At 38.5% G+C, this 14768-nt stretch overlaps 1 protein-coding gene across 1 annotated transcript in view; it reads left to right on the plus strand.

The window, feature by feature from the left end:
- The window catches only part of ITSN1 (intersectin 1 (SH3 domain protein)), a 352172-nt gene that overhangs the window by 86982 nt on the left and 250422 nt on the right, over positions 1 to 14768 (plus strand). Inside the window, exons 2-4 of the mRNA XM_006862548.1 lie at positions 3680 to 3739; positions 5815 to 5907; positions 6826 to 6889. Coding sequence (XP_006862610.1) covers positions 3712 to 3739; positions 5815 to 5907; positions 6826 to 6889 — 185 coding nt within the window. The 5' untranslated portion in view covers positions 3680 to 3711. The remainder of the gene's footprint in view (positions 1 to 3679; positions 3740 to 5814; positions 5908 to 6825; positions 6890 to 14768) is intronic.

The following is a 14768-nucleotide window of genomic DNA, read 5'->3' on the forward strand; positions in this document are numbered from 1 at the left end:
ACACACACACACACACACACACATATATATATATATATATATTGCCATTTACTTGATACCGACTCATAGCAAACCTGTATAGGGTATCCGAAGAAAGGTTGGTAACTTTGCACTGCTGACCTTGTTGTTCAAACCGACCTTGAGGTTGAGTGCTTACCCTATAAGCACCACAACAGCATTCCTATATACAAATATAATGTTGACAGATTTTGGTATTAGAGCTAACAGGTTTAAAAAAAAAATGAGTTGGACAGTGATACTCTTGATTTTTCAAAAAGGTTATATCATTCTTATATTTTTACTTCCTTAGGTTTTGGGTAGAATTCACCTGTGAAACCATCTACATTGTTTTTTTGAGAAGATTTTTATGACAAGATTAATTCTTATAATAAATATAGGAATAGTCTGATATTCTGTCTCTTTTGTGGCAGTTTTAGTAAGTTTTATTTTCTAAAAATTTTTTCCTATTCTCTCTACGTTGTCAGGCTTGTTGGCATAAAGTTTTTCTAATGCTTTCAGATTATCTTTTTAATGTCCATAGGACCTACAGTGATAATCCTTATTTTTTTTTTTTTGATAAGATTTGTGTATATACCTCAAAGTGATAGTTTTTTACATTGTATCTTTATTAGTAGTAGGTGAGATCAGGGACACTAAAGGGCTATGGTTTTGAACAGGGCAGTAGAGATTAAGAAGGGCATTAGTTTAGGGCACACAGGGTGAAGTTGCTCTGGTTTAAAATTCCACCAGCAATGGATGAGGGTTCAAATATAGTCCAAACTTTGACAAAACTTTGACTTTTGTGATCATAGCTATCCTAGTGAGTGTGAAGTGGTATCTCATTTTGACTTTGATTTGCATTTCCCAAATGGCTAATATAAAAGCTCAGGTGATACAGCGGTTAAGTTAGACTGCTGACTGGAAGATCAGTGGTTCAAACCCAGCAGCTGCTCCACTCCTCTGGAGAAAGATGGGGCAGTCTACTTTCACATGGATTAGTAACCCACTGGGGCAGTCCTACCCTGCTTGTAGGGTCGCTATGAATCAAAATCAACTCAGTGGTAATGGGTTTAATCTTAATTTTCATACATTGTCTAAGGAGCCTTGGAGTCCTGGTATGGCGCTCTGGATTAATGTGCCTGTCTGCAAAGTCGTGTGAATTGCAAGATTTGCAGTTCAAGCTCAGCAGCTGCTCCTTGGAAACCCTATACAGGGTCACTATGGGTCAGAACCGACTCGACGTCACTTAACAACAAAAGAGCCCTAGTGGGGCAGTGATTAAGTGCTCAGTTCAAATCACTAGCCAGTATGCAGGAGAAGGTTGCAACTACTTCCCTAATGATTTAGAAACACTATAGGGCAGTTATGCTTTGTCCATAGGGTCTCTATGAGTTGGAATGAACTCCATGGCAGTGGATTTGGTTTTGGTTTTTGGAATGACTGGTGACATTGGACATCTTTCCATGTGCTTGTTGTTATCTTTGGGGAAATGTCTATTCAGGTCCATTGAGTGGCTGATGCTTTTTTAATCTAAAACCCTGTCATACTCATTTTTAGCTTTGTGCATGCACTGTGTTGTTAAAATGAAATTCCACATAAGGGAAAAATAATTCAATTTTTTTTTTTTTTTTAAGGATTGGTTTTATTTCATATTCATGAACAGATAATATTAACGGGGGAGCATTTTGTTTGTTTTCTGAGTAGACATCAGTCTAATATGTATTATGTTAAATCTTTATCAAAATCTTTAAACAGGAAGTACAGGCCAAGTTTTTCCTGGGTGGAATGTAGTATCTACCTCATAGTACTATGGTGATATGATTAAACGTGAATAGATTTACAGAACCCTAGTACAATTCTCTGGTAGCGTAGTGGTTACGAATCGGGCTGCGAACCTTGAGGTCAGTGGTTCGAAACTACCAGCTGCTCCGCGGGAGAAAGATCAGGCTTTCTACTCCCGTAAAGATTTACACCCTCGGAAACCCTGTACAGGGTCGCTATGGGTCGGAACCGACTCAACAGCACTTAACAACAACAACAACAACAACAAGTACAATTCTAGGCCTATAATAAATGCTCCATAAAACCAAGTCATTGTTACTACAACCTGCATGTGGATAGAATAACATATATAGATGGTTAGAACATCATCAGAAATCATTGGACAATACCATTAATATTGCATGCAAGTAACTTTTGCTTAAGATAATTAAAAAATGGCTACAACAGTGCATAGAAAAGGAACTGCCAGAGGTTTAAGCCCAATTCAAACAAGGACATGTAATGATATCCGATGGATCTTGGCTAAAAGCAGAGAATACCAGAAAGATGTTTACCCGTGCTTTATATAGGCTTTCAGTTGTGTGGATTGTGTGGATTATGACAGGCTATGGGCAACATTGCATAGAATGAGTATTCTGGAACACTTAATTGTGCTCATGAGAAACATGTACACAGACCAAGAGGCAGTCATTTGAACAGAACAAGGGAACACTGAATGATTTAAAATTAGAAAAAGTGTGCATCAGATTGCTTCCCTTCACCATAACCATACTTATTCAACCTATATGCTGAGCAAATAATTTGATTTGAGAAGCTGGATTATATAAAGAAAAACTTGGCATCAAGGTTGAAGGAAGACTCATTAACAGCCTGCAACATGCAGATGATACAATTTTGCTTGCTGAAAGCAAAGAGGACTTAAAATACTGGTGAAAATTAAAGACCATAGCCTTTGGTATGGGTTGCACCTCAAAGTACAGAAAATAAAAATTCTCACCACTGGAACAATAAATAACATCACGATAAATGGAGAAAAGATTGAAGTTGCCAAAGACTTCATTTTGCTTGGATCAACTATCAACACTCATGGAAACAGTAGTCAAGAAATGAGATGACATACTGCATTAGCAAATATGCTGCACAAGACTTCTTTAAAGTGATGAAGAGCAGGTATCAGTTTGGGCCTGACTCTAGCCATGGTATTTTCAAGAACCTTATATACATGTGAAAGTTAGACAATGAATAAGAAGACCTTATAAGAATTGATGCATTTGAGTTATATTGTTAGAGGAGAATATTAAAAGTATTGTGGACTGACAAAAGAACAAACAAACCTGTGTTGGAAGAAGTACAGCCAGAGTAATCCTTAGAAGCCAGGATGGTCAGACTTTGCATATCATATTTTGTACATATTATCAGTAGGGACCAGTTCCTGGGGGAGGACATCATACTTGGTAAGGTGGAGGGTCAGCAAAAAACAGAAAGACCACCTGTTGGATTAACTACAAAATGGATTGGAACAGTGGCAACAGCAATGGACTAAAGGGTAGTATTGGCTGTGAAGTTGGTTAGGTAAGACCGGGTATTATTTCCTTCTGTTGTGTGTAAGGTCACTGTGAGTTGGTACTGATTCAAGGGCACCTCACAAAAACCTATAAAAGAACAAAGTCTACATTTAAAAGTAACAATAAAAAATACTATGTTGATCATAAATGAAGGGGCTTCAAAAAGTTATTGGGAAAATGGAATTAAACCATAGTGGAATCTTTCTACAAACGTTTTGAAGTCTCCAGTGCGCATCTCTGCACCTAGCACTGTGTAGTCACGCAATTAATATGTTTATAATTATGTAGGAGCCGAGCTTTCCTAAACCTAAAATGTTGTGTTTCAATTGCAGGTGGCGATTAGCAAGGTAAAAGTAACAGAACCATGGCTCAGTTTCCAACACCTTTTGGTGGTAAGTTTTTAAAAAATTCTCCTTTCATAATGTATTTTGGTGGCAGGCTTTTTTTTTTTTTAAACTGTTTTATTGTGAATTATATGATAGTTTACCTGGAAGAACAATAGCTTTACATTCATCCTATTATATATCATTACATTACCCTCGTTACAATCCCCTCCATGTATCATCAACCAACCGAAGGGTACACCCCGCAGGCCTGCCCCTGGTCTTCAGCACACAGCCCCTCTCCCTCTCTGGGTCTAGAGTCGCCAGCCGCTCCATCTCCATGTCATTGTCATCGTCTCTGCCTCCATCTCTGGCATCACTGTTTCTCTGGGTAGGGTCCCGCACTCCACTCTTCTCCCTTAATGGTCCCAGGGCCCTCTGTTCCTGGACTGCAAAGTCAACCACTACCCCCTGCCTTTTGCTACAAAATGTCTGCCTTTACATTTCCAACCCTCACAGTCAGTCCTGATAGTAACTATTCACTGTTGTGCCACATGGGAGTCCTGGTGTGGCACTGTGGGTTAATGTGCAGGCTGCAAAGCCGTTTGAACTGCAAGATTGTTGGTTCAAGCTAAGCAGCTGCTACTCGGAAACCCTATACAGGGTTGCTATGGGTCAGAACCGACTCCACAGCACGTAACAACGACAAAAACAACAACATTGTGTCACATGAGTGCTATCCCCATCTCCTTTCATCAGTCCCACCCAGGCAGACTGGATACTACTAGTGGAGATTCTACCTTCCTCTGTGCCTTCTGGCTATAGGCTCCCTCTTGAAAGCTTGTAAGTCAGGTGACATGCTTTTTCTTCTTCTTCTTTTTTTTTTAAAGTATTATATGGCAAATTTCAAATATATGCAAAATAGAATGGTATAGTCAGCCATCATGTGATTGCCCAGTTTCAATAATTGCCAACTCAAAGTCAACGTTGTTTCATTAGGACTCTTTTGAAGCAGTTTCACTTTACCCTATTTCATCCATAAATTGTTATGTGATTCTAAAAGATAGGAGCAGATTTATAGACATACCTGCAACAGCATTATCATATCTATAAAAATTTGCAGTAATTCTTTACTAATGTTAACTGTCCAGTCAGTATGGATTTCCTTCCTAGTTTTATACAATTTTTGGTAATAGTTCAAATGAGAATCCAAACAAGATGTGTACATGGTAATTAATATGTCTCCTAAGTCTCTGTTTCAATCAGTGAGCTCCCCTCCATCCCTGTCTTTTTGTTTTGCAATTTACTGGTTGATGTGACTGGATCGTTTGTACGATAATTTTTTCATGGCCTATGTTGGTTAGCCCACATTTTTTGTTTCTTAATTTAAGTAGAAACATAATTATATGAATAAAATGTGCTTTCAGGTAGTTTTTCCAAATATCATTAGGAAATTGTTCAGTATTATTCTTGCAGAGTATTTTAAAGAAAGAGAGCTTGCCAGGATATTACTGTTGGCAACTGTACTCCAGTCATTCTGAAAAGAGGAAGAAGGCATTAAGCATCATCCTCTTCATTAAATCTGTGAAAGTCCTGGGCGGGGGTGAAGGGGTGGCAGTTCCCAGCACAGAAGTGGGCAAACTTAAAAAATATTGTTGAGAGAGTTATTGTGTTTCATTCTGGGTTCTTATTGTTTCCTTTCCAATTATTGGACAATTTTTATTTGGCTGTTCATAATTCCAGTGATTAATCCTGACAGAACAACAACAAAAAAATCCTTTTAGAAGATACAGGACAGTAAGACCTGTAAAGGAAGAGATTGTGACTGTCTCGGTCACCAGTATCTCTCATGTCTAACATAGTGCCTTGCAATCAAAGTCACTTGGTAAATATTTTTCAGAGTACTCATTGAATGCCCACTCTATCCATGTCAGTCCTCCCCCTTTTTTTGTCTTCTCTAATCTTAATTTCCTAGTTTCATATGTGTAACTTTCAAAGACAAAACAGATCTTCACTTATCAAGCAATTAATAACGTGTTTATAGAACCTTAAAGTACTACAGAAATATGTCTATGTCTTATTTTTCTCATTGAGTAATTTGTGTGTTTTTTTGTTTCTGTTTTTTTTTTTTTTTTGGATTGTAGGTAGCCTGGATATCTGGGCCATAACTGTAGAGGAAAGAGCGAAGCATGATCAGCAGTTCCATAGTTTAAAGCCAATATCTGGATTTATTACTGGTAATTGTAGTCAGTATGTTTGTATTATTACTCATCAGTAGTGCATGTATTTGTGGAATATCTATTATGCAGAACTAAGGTGGGCATGTATGATCTGGGGACAGTCTAACTAACTACTTCCTTTGCTTTGGGTCTGTTTTCTCAATTGCATCTTCCATAATGCAGTCAGACTTTGTTTATAGTCTTTTATGGGTGTCCAGCCACTTGCTTCAGGCACAGCTCTGGTGAGAACTGGTTAAGATCAAAGAACCACATTCCTTAAGCAATGTAGAATTAGGCTGTGGCCTTTGAACTAAAATAGTTACTTAATTCTGGTCTTGAACTTGTTTGGGAAACTGTTAAGTAAATTAACAGATTCTGAACATTAAAAAAAAAAAAATCTCCTGTTGCTGTGTCCCTAAAATTTCCTTTTGAACTTTGCCTTTTTTTCTATTTTCTTTCCTGTTTGATTAGTCTTCAGGAATTAGCTTTATAACCAATGGGATCTAGATTTCCTGGAGATTTGATCTTTGTTGCTTAGCCTCCGTAAGGGTAATAGAAGTGCTTATAAATTGAAATTTGGGTATTGAGAATCGCAGTTTTTATCATTTTTATAAAGTAAAAATAGTGGCTCATCCGCTTGCTCAGGATTCCCCTGTGTTTTGTCAGCTGTTTACATCTGAGGTACTAGCGGTTGAATTAAAGTAGACAGCATGCTCCTGCAAATGGTTGACCTTTTTGAGGTGACTTTAAAAAATGTGACGTTCTAAAACCATTGCTGATGGGTTCATTCTTACAAACGTACACCATTTGGCTTTTATTATGTATTCAATTTAGAATTTACAGGATAATCAGCGTCTTTTGTTTTTGTGATTTTGCTTTGAGAGTATTTCTGTCAGCTGTTGTTTTCTTCTGAAACCTTTTCCGTTTAATTTACAGGTGATCAAGCTAGAAACTTTTTTTTTCAATCTGGGTTACCTCAACCTGTTTTAGCACAGATATGGTAAGTTGGAATTTTACATTATCAGAAGGCATATTTTTAATCCTGTTTGGGAATATTATTTCTTACACTGTAACAGGAGAAATGTATTTCTAGCTTGAAGTTCTCTACTACATCTTAACAGAAGTACTTCCAAAAACTGCCCTTCTAATGTGTAAGTCCTGGTGTGGCGCTATAGGATAAACTTTGGACTGCTAACCACAAGGGCAGTAGTGCAAACCCACTACGGCTCCTTAGAAACCCGGTGTAGGGCACTATGAGTTGGAACCAACTCGATGGCCCTGTCCAAACAAAAATAACAACAAAATGTGGAACTAAGGTGTCCTGGTGGTGCATTGGTTAAATGCCCAACTGCTTACTGGTAGATGGCAGTTTGAACTCCCCATCCACTTCCCTAGAGAAAGATACAGCAGTCAGCTTTGTAAAGATTTACAGCCTTGGAACCCATATATGGCAGTTCTTCTATGTTCTATAGGGTTGCTACGATAGGAATCGACTCGACAACAGTTGGATTTGGTTTCATTTAATTTGAAAGTGGAACAAAAAAAGGTGTAGTAAAATTTGAAACTGTATAAAAGTGAATTGAAAAATCTAGATTTCAATATTTTCTCACTAATCCTGCTATGATGCTGTGGGCTAATGCGCTGGACTGCAGAGTCATTTGAACTACAAGGTCGGTGGTTCCAAGCTCACCAGCCTCTCCTTAGGAACCCTATGCAGGGTCGCTATGGGCTGGAACTGACTTGATGACACTTAACAACAACAAGAAGTTTGGTTTCGATAATACATATAAAGAAACTGCCCTTCTTTACTAATAGTTACGAACCACCTTTTCAGAAACAGGTAAAATGACAAATATATATATACATACATATTTGTGCACCCCTCCTCTGATCATGGATTTCTGTAGAAATTCTGTGATCACTATAACTGTAGAGTACAACCATATCGAAGGAACTAATTTATTTCCTGAAAAACTGACTTCAGCTAAAGTTGCATCCCTTGAGAATCTGAATTCAAAATATGTAATAAGGGAGTGATAGTTTGAATATGATCAGTTTTAAAATGACATTGTTTTGTAGACTAAATGAAATGATTACTGATATCGTCTAGCTGCTAAGTGTCTCCAAGAAAGCAGTTTTATATTTTAGTAATTGTGCCTGTGTTCATATTCACATTTAAGGTTTACAGACTATAGCTGATATTAGTTACTGCTGAAGTATATACAAAACCTTATGGTGTTTGTTGCTCTTGGTACAAGGTCTTTCAGGGTTTGGTTTTATGGATTGTTTTAGACCACTGGCCTAGTGTTGGGGTTTCTGGTCTATTCCTTTTGAACTTTGAGTCTTACAAAGACATTGATGCCGAGAGACCATTACAATGTAATCTGTGATCCAGAGGGGTTACTGAGAAGGTTTTGCTTTGAGCATTGTGCTCTTTTAAAGGATGAAAAGGTTCAGTCTGTTTAGAGTAACAGATTCTGACACTCAAATAGACCTACAAAATAAAGCCCAAAAAGGTAGCTGCTTTCATCATTAGGGAGTCCTGGTGTGGCTCTGCAGGATAATGCACTAGACTGTAAGGTCACTTTGAACTGCATGGTCAGTAATTCAAACCCACTAGCTGCTCCTTGGAAACTATATACAGGATCACTGTGTGTCAGAACCTATTCAACAGCACTTCACAACAACAACAACGATCATCCTTAGGGATAGGATGTTCCACATAACAAAATTGTCTAACTACTTGCCACTTAAATGACCATCCTTTTCTATTTATAATTTTTAATGGAAATTAAAATGATTGACATAGCACCTTGTTGCCTTCAAGTCTGTAAAACATACTCTTAACTTTTTCCTTTTTTACTTATTTTTTAATTTATAATTGTGGATTGAAGGAAGGTTTACAGATCAGATCATCAGTTTTCCATTTAACAAATTATGCACTTTGTTTCATCTCAATCCCCTCCATGGAACAACAGTTATCCTGCTTCCTCCCTGTGGTCCATAGTTCCATTCCACCCTCCTTTCCATCCCTCTCAACTTTGTACTTAGGTAAATGTTGACCTTTTGATCTTGAATGATTGACAAGTCCATGGTGAGCATCTCTTACTAGTGTTGTTGTCTCCGTTATATACCTGTCTACTGCTTGGCTGAAAATTGGACCACAAGAGTGAGTTCCATTCCAGACCTAAAGAGTGGTTGAGGGTCATAGTCTCAGGTTCTTCCAGTCTCTTTCTGGCCAGTAAGCCCAGTCATTTAAAAAATAAATTTGAGTTTTGTTCTCCATTTTCTGCCACTCTATCTGGGACCTTTTAATAGGCGCTTTTAGAACAGTTGGTAGTGGTAGCTGGGCACCATCTAGTTTTTTTGGTGTCAGAGTCATAGTGATTGATGTTCACCTGCTTCATTGGTCCATTACACTAGTTGATTCCAAGCATCTTCAGTGTACGTCACACTTCTTTCTTCTGCACATGGAGAGACTGGCTGCTCATGAACTCTTAAGATCCTAGATGCTACTCCACAAAGTGGGATATAGAACATTGTCTTTGTGAACTATGTTATGTCAATTGACCATGACATCCCCAGAGACTATGGTCCTGAGCCTCCAGGGCCAGAAACTCACTACCTTAAGATGTTTGATAAAATCTGAGAAGTTTCATCATTTTACCCACTGTATGCTCCAACACATTTGTAGTTGTGTTTGTAGTAATTACCCATGTACAATAATCCTCTTTCAAACCTTTATATATCTGTGGATGTACTCCCAGTCTTCCTCCCATACCCACGTAGCCTGTTTATTTGTCCATGTATCTATCCACAGAGCACTGCCCATGTATATATCCACAGAAAATAGTTTTATGTACACAACATAACCAGTGTTGTGTATATAAAACTATTTACTTTTATCCCGTTTAGCCCTTGCATACTTCCCTGTGTCTTAACCTGTCTTTATCATTTCTTCTGTCAGTCCCACTCTTTTTGTATATTGCCCTCTCTGTCACCTGAGTTAACGTGTCTACTGACTCGACCGCACTTAACAACAACAACAACAAACTCTCTAGCCGGTAAATTACTCTCCTTTCCCTCCCATCCCTGGTAACCATCAAAGAATGTTGCTTTTAGCATGAAAACATTGTCTTCAGTTTTTAATAATGGTGGTCTCATATAAGATTTGCCCCTTTGTAATTGACTAATTTCACTCAGCATAATAATGTCCTCCAGGGGTCCTGGTGTGGCGCTGTGGGTTAATGCACTGGACTGCACAAGGTCAGTTTGAACCTCAAGGTTGGTGGTTCAAGCTCACCAGCTGCTCCTATGAAACCCTATATAGGGTCTCTATGGGTCGTAACCTACTCTACGGCACTTAACAACAACAATGCCCTCCAAGTTTACATAGCATTACATAGTATTCCATTATGTGTATGTGCCAAAGTTTGTTTATCCATTCTTTCATTGATGGGTATTTAAGCTGTGTCCATCTTTTTGCTTTGTGACTACTTCTTAGCTTTTTCTTGATTAAGTTTCATCATTAGGAAAATCATTTAATAGGTTCTGAAATAGCAAAACTTTCATGAGAAATGTATACATACATAAGTGTGTGCGTATATATTTGTGTATGGATATGTTTGAATTGGAAATAAATGATACCAGATTACTGTGCTTTTTTTGGTGTCTGCTTTATTTTGTTTTTCCTGATTGTCAGCATATTGGCTGCCAGACTGTCTCCTTCAACTCTTGAGCCTCCTCCTATGACGCCATTCTAGTTGTGACTTGTGATCTGCTGTGAGATAGAAACTTCCAGATAAGCAAAAAATTTTTGGAATTCTTCTTAAAGGAAATGGCTCAGAAAAAGAACGAGACCCCACTCACATGTGAGCATAGGAGTACTGTCTATTTGTTAAGTGCATGAGTTTAAATGCATTTGCTTTAAGTAAAAGTAATAATTTGCTTTAATTGCATAAAGCTTTTTTTGCTCTGCATTCTGGTATATGATTGTGCCTCACACCATCAATCAAGATCACTCACTAGACCTTTCCTTTCTCAGGCATAACTGCTTTTACTAGTTGTGTTTTTATGTTAAGTTAACAATGTGGGGAGGTTTCATATGAGAAGTAGTCATGTGATGGATTCTCTACTGCAAGGAAACCTCACTCCAAAGTTATTCATTCAACATTTAAAAAAAAATATTTATCAAATGTCTACTATGAGCAAGTAAATATAATACTATAGGTGTTGGTGATATCTTTCTCCCTAGGAGCAACTAGTGGTCTTGAACCACTTACTGTGATTCACAGTCCAGTGAATGGAGCTACCCTGCTCTCCAACGGTGAACAAGATAGACAAAGGTTTTGCTTTCATAGAAATTAAAATCTAGTAGAAGGAGAGAACCCCAAGCCCAAACCAGATCACTGCCATCTAATTGATTTCGACTCATAGCCACCCTATATAGGTTATCTGAGGCTGTGAATCTTTTGGAGAACAAAAGTCATTCTTCTCCCATGTAGTAGCTAATGGGTTTAAACTTCTGACCTTATGGTTAGCAATCCAATCCTTATCCTACAGAGATAGTCAGTTGTTGTTGTTATGTGCCATTGAGTCAGTTCTGATCCATAGCAACCCTGTTGTATAGGGTTTCCAAGGAGTGAATGGCTTGTGAGCCTGAACCACCGACCTTATGGTTCAAACCGACCTTACTGTCTAGTGCATTAACACCAGGACTTCACAGCAATATAAAAATGATGTGTCTTAAGGGACCGCACAAACATCAGTCTCTATGACCCTGACAGCAGAAGAACTAGATAGTGCTGGCTACCACTACCAACTTCCCTGAAAGGGATTGTAGGTCCTGGAAAGAATAGGAGGAAAATTTGGAACACAACTCAAAATCATAAAAAGAGCCAGGCTTACTGGTTGAACAGAGACTGATGGAACCCTCGCTTGAGACTGCCCGTTAGTCTGGAACTGAATGCATTCCCGTGGCTCTAGTTTCAGCCAAACAATAGATAGTCTATAAGGGGAACAATGTTGTTTGACTCATAGGGACCCTGTATAGGGTTTCCTAGGAGCTGCTGGGGAGTCTGAATCACCTACCTTGCCGTTCAAACTGCCCTTGCAGTCTAGTGCATTAACCCGCAGCACCACACCAGGGCTCCAAGGGTCCTAACATTAGTGACACTAGTGAAATATGCACACCATAAAATAATCAACCAACTGAGATCAAAAGGGCAGCATTTATCCAAGGATAAATTGTTGTTATTGTTGTTAAGTGCCACCCAGTTGATTCCGACTCTGTATAATTTCCGAGGAGTAACTGGTGAGTTTGAATTGTTGACCTTGCGGTTCAAACTGACCTTGAGGTCCAGTGCTTTAGCCTATGGTGCCACACCAGGACTCCTCAAAAGGGTTGTTGTTGTTATGTGTTGTGGCGTCGGTTCCAACTCTTAGCGACCTGTTCAGTGTTTCCGAGGCTGTAGATCTTTACAGGAGCAGAAAGCCTCATCTTTATCCCACAGAACAGCTGGTAGTTTCAAACTGCTGACCTTGCGGTTTGCAGCCCGACTCGTAACTACTAAGCTACCAGAGATCCTTTAGGAAAGGAGAAATGGAAACAGAAAACACATGGAGGAAGTGGGATAAGTGATGCTACATTGAAGGGATTACAGTCAATGAGATGCAACAGAATGTGTATGAATTGTTAATGATCTTTTCTATCAACCTTCACCCACTTCACAGTAACAGTTTTTAAAAAATGATCTGACATGTTAATAAGTGTTAGGGGGAATTTTTTCTGACAATTTTAAGTTTATGATGGCAAATTTTATTTTTATCAACAATTGCATTAGAGGAATAAGAATAACCTGCTAAGTATGTTTTCAGAAAAGAAATACTTTTGAAAGGCAATCATAAATTGCATGAACCATAAATGTCCTGCTAATTATTACCCACGGCCTTCTAGTTGGTTTACCTCATAGTGACTGTATAGGACAGACTAGAATTTCCCCATGGGGTTTCCAAGTCTGGAATCTCAACAGAATGAACTGCCACATCTTTCTCCCACAGAGCTGCTGGTAGTTTCAAACTGCTGACTTTTAGCTTCGTTTAGCCACTGGACCATCAGGTTCCTTGCAGTGAAGTTACCATATGAGCAAGAGTTATGTTGTCTTTCAGTGCTAGCTCTGATAGTTACTCATTTGTAACTAACCCTGGGTAATTGACCTCTTCAAGTCTAGTGTTGTTTTTTTTTTTTAATTTATAAAAAGGAGATTAATACTATCTATCATATACTACTATCAAACGAAACAGTTCTTCCTTCCTCTCTCATACTTAACTTGTGTTCTGATGTGATACTACTGGTGTGACCTTGGGTTGATCCAAGTCCTTTTTGGTGGAGAGTGGGTTGAGATTGACTATGAAGTTTTAGGCAATACCTGTTTTAATCATCTGGGGAAGAAGAGAAATTTAGAATGAGGATTATGAACAGTTTCCTGGTGCTCTTCCTCTCTCGATCTTACTTTCTTTGCCTTTCAGTAATGTGGGTTGATAGGGAGTCTGTGTTAGAAACTTTTATAATGTCTTGTTTCTATGTAGAAATTATATTCCAGTTAACTAATTTAGGAGCTTTTGAATTGTTACCTATTAATACTTTGGGGACTATCTATCTTGCTGTCCGATTTCCAATTCAGAGTATAATAAAGCCTGAATTCTCAGGGGATGGATTCAAATTAGTATGTGTAATGCTAGATTATAACAGCTGCCAAAGATGATGCATCTTCCTAGAAATTGTCTTACTAATAAGGAACTGGAAGGAAACTGGCAAACATCCTGTTAGCAATTTAAATGTTTAAAATTGCTTCAACATCAGACTAGTGGGGTAGTAGTGGGGGGAGTACTATAGGAAGAAGACAGAGGGGAATGAACAAGAGCCTGACGGGACATGGAAGAAAAATAATTGGGGCAAAGAGATCCAGAGAGGGCTTTGGAATCAGAGACAGTAGTAGCCACAGAAATGGAGATTGGAAGCTTCTAAGAAAGAAACTGGTGTGGCGCTGTAGGATCAGCACTGGACTGTGAACCACAAGGTCAGCAGTTCAAAAGCACCAGCTGCTCCTTAGATTGCTGTGATTGGGAACTGACTCAACAGCACTTAACAACAAGAAAGAAAACTAAGGGGAAGAGTGGAAGCACCGCTAGAAGATGGTCTTAAGAGAAAAGGGAATCAGAGATGCAGAGTCAGCGTTTAAAATGGTCAGTGCAATACAGGAAGTAGGAAATATAGTGTGGATATTAGCATAACGATTACTTTGAAATAGCCAAAAGAACCTTCATTGTTGGAGACCAGTCTTATTAAGCCATTTAGTCTTTTAGAGTACCTGCAGATATAAAAGAGATTAATTTAATCCCTTTTCCATTTTCTATTCATTCTGCAAAAATATCTGTAATGGCAAACTCTTGTTAAGTACAAGTCATTTCCGACTAATGGCAGCCTTGTGTTGGGTTTTCAAGGAGCAGTTGGTGGGTTTGAACTGCTGACCTTTAGGTTAGCAGTCTAGTGCTTGTCCTGCAGTGCCACACCAGGAGTCCAACTAGTCTTTCAGAAACCAGCAATAAGCATATACTGGAAGAACCAAGGAGGCAAAGATGGCCCCAGTTATTTTCATTGGCTTGGTTATAAAACTGAAGAAAAGATGTGCTTTATCTAGCAGATCTTCTACCTGAAAGATCAGGGCTTATTTATTTATCATTAATATTTTGTCAGAAAGTTAAACATCAGAATGCTAGAAAAGAAAAAATAAAAGGTGGGGAGGTGGTGGCTGGAAATTAAAAGCAACTAAAATTGGAGTCCTGATGTGGCACTGTGGATTAATGCGCCAGACTGCAAA

The sequence above is a fragment of the Chrysochloris asiatica genome, unplaced genomic scaffold (genome assembly GCF_000296735.1).
Source record: "Chrysochloris asiatica unplaced genomic scaffold, ChrAsi1.0 scaffold00049, whole genome shotgun sequence".
Lineage (NCBI taxonomy): Eukaryota > Metazoa > Chordata > Mammalia > Afrosoricida > Chrysochloridae > Chrysochloris > Chrysochloris asiatica.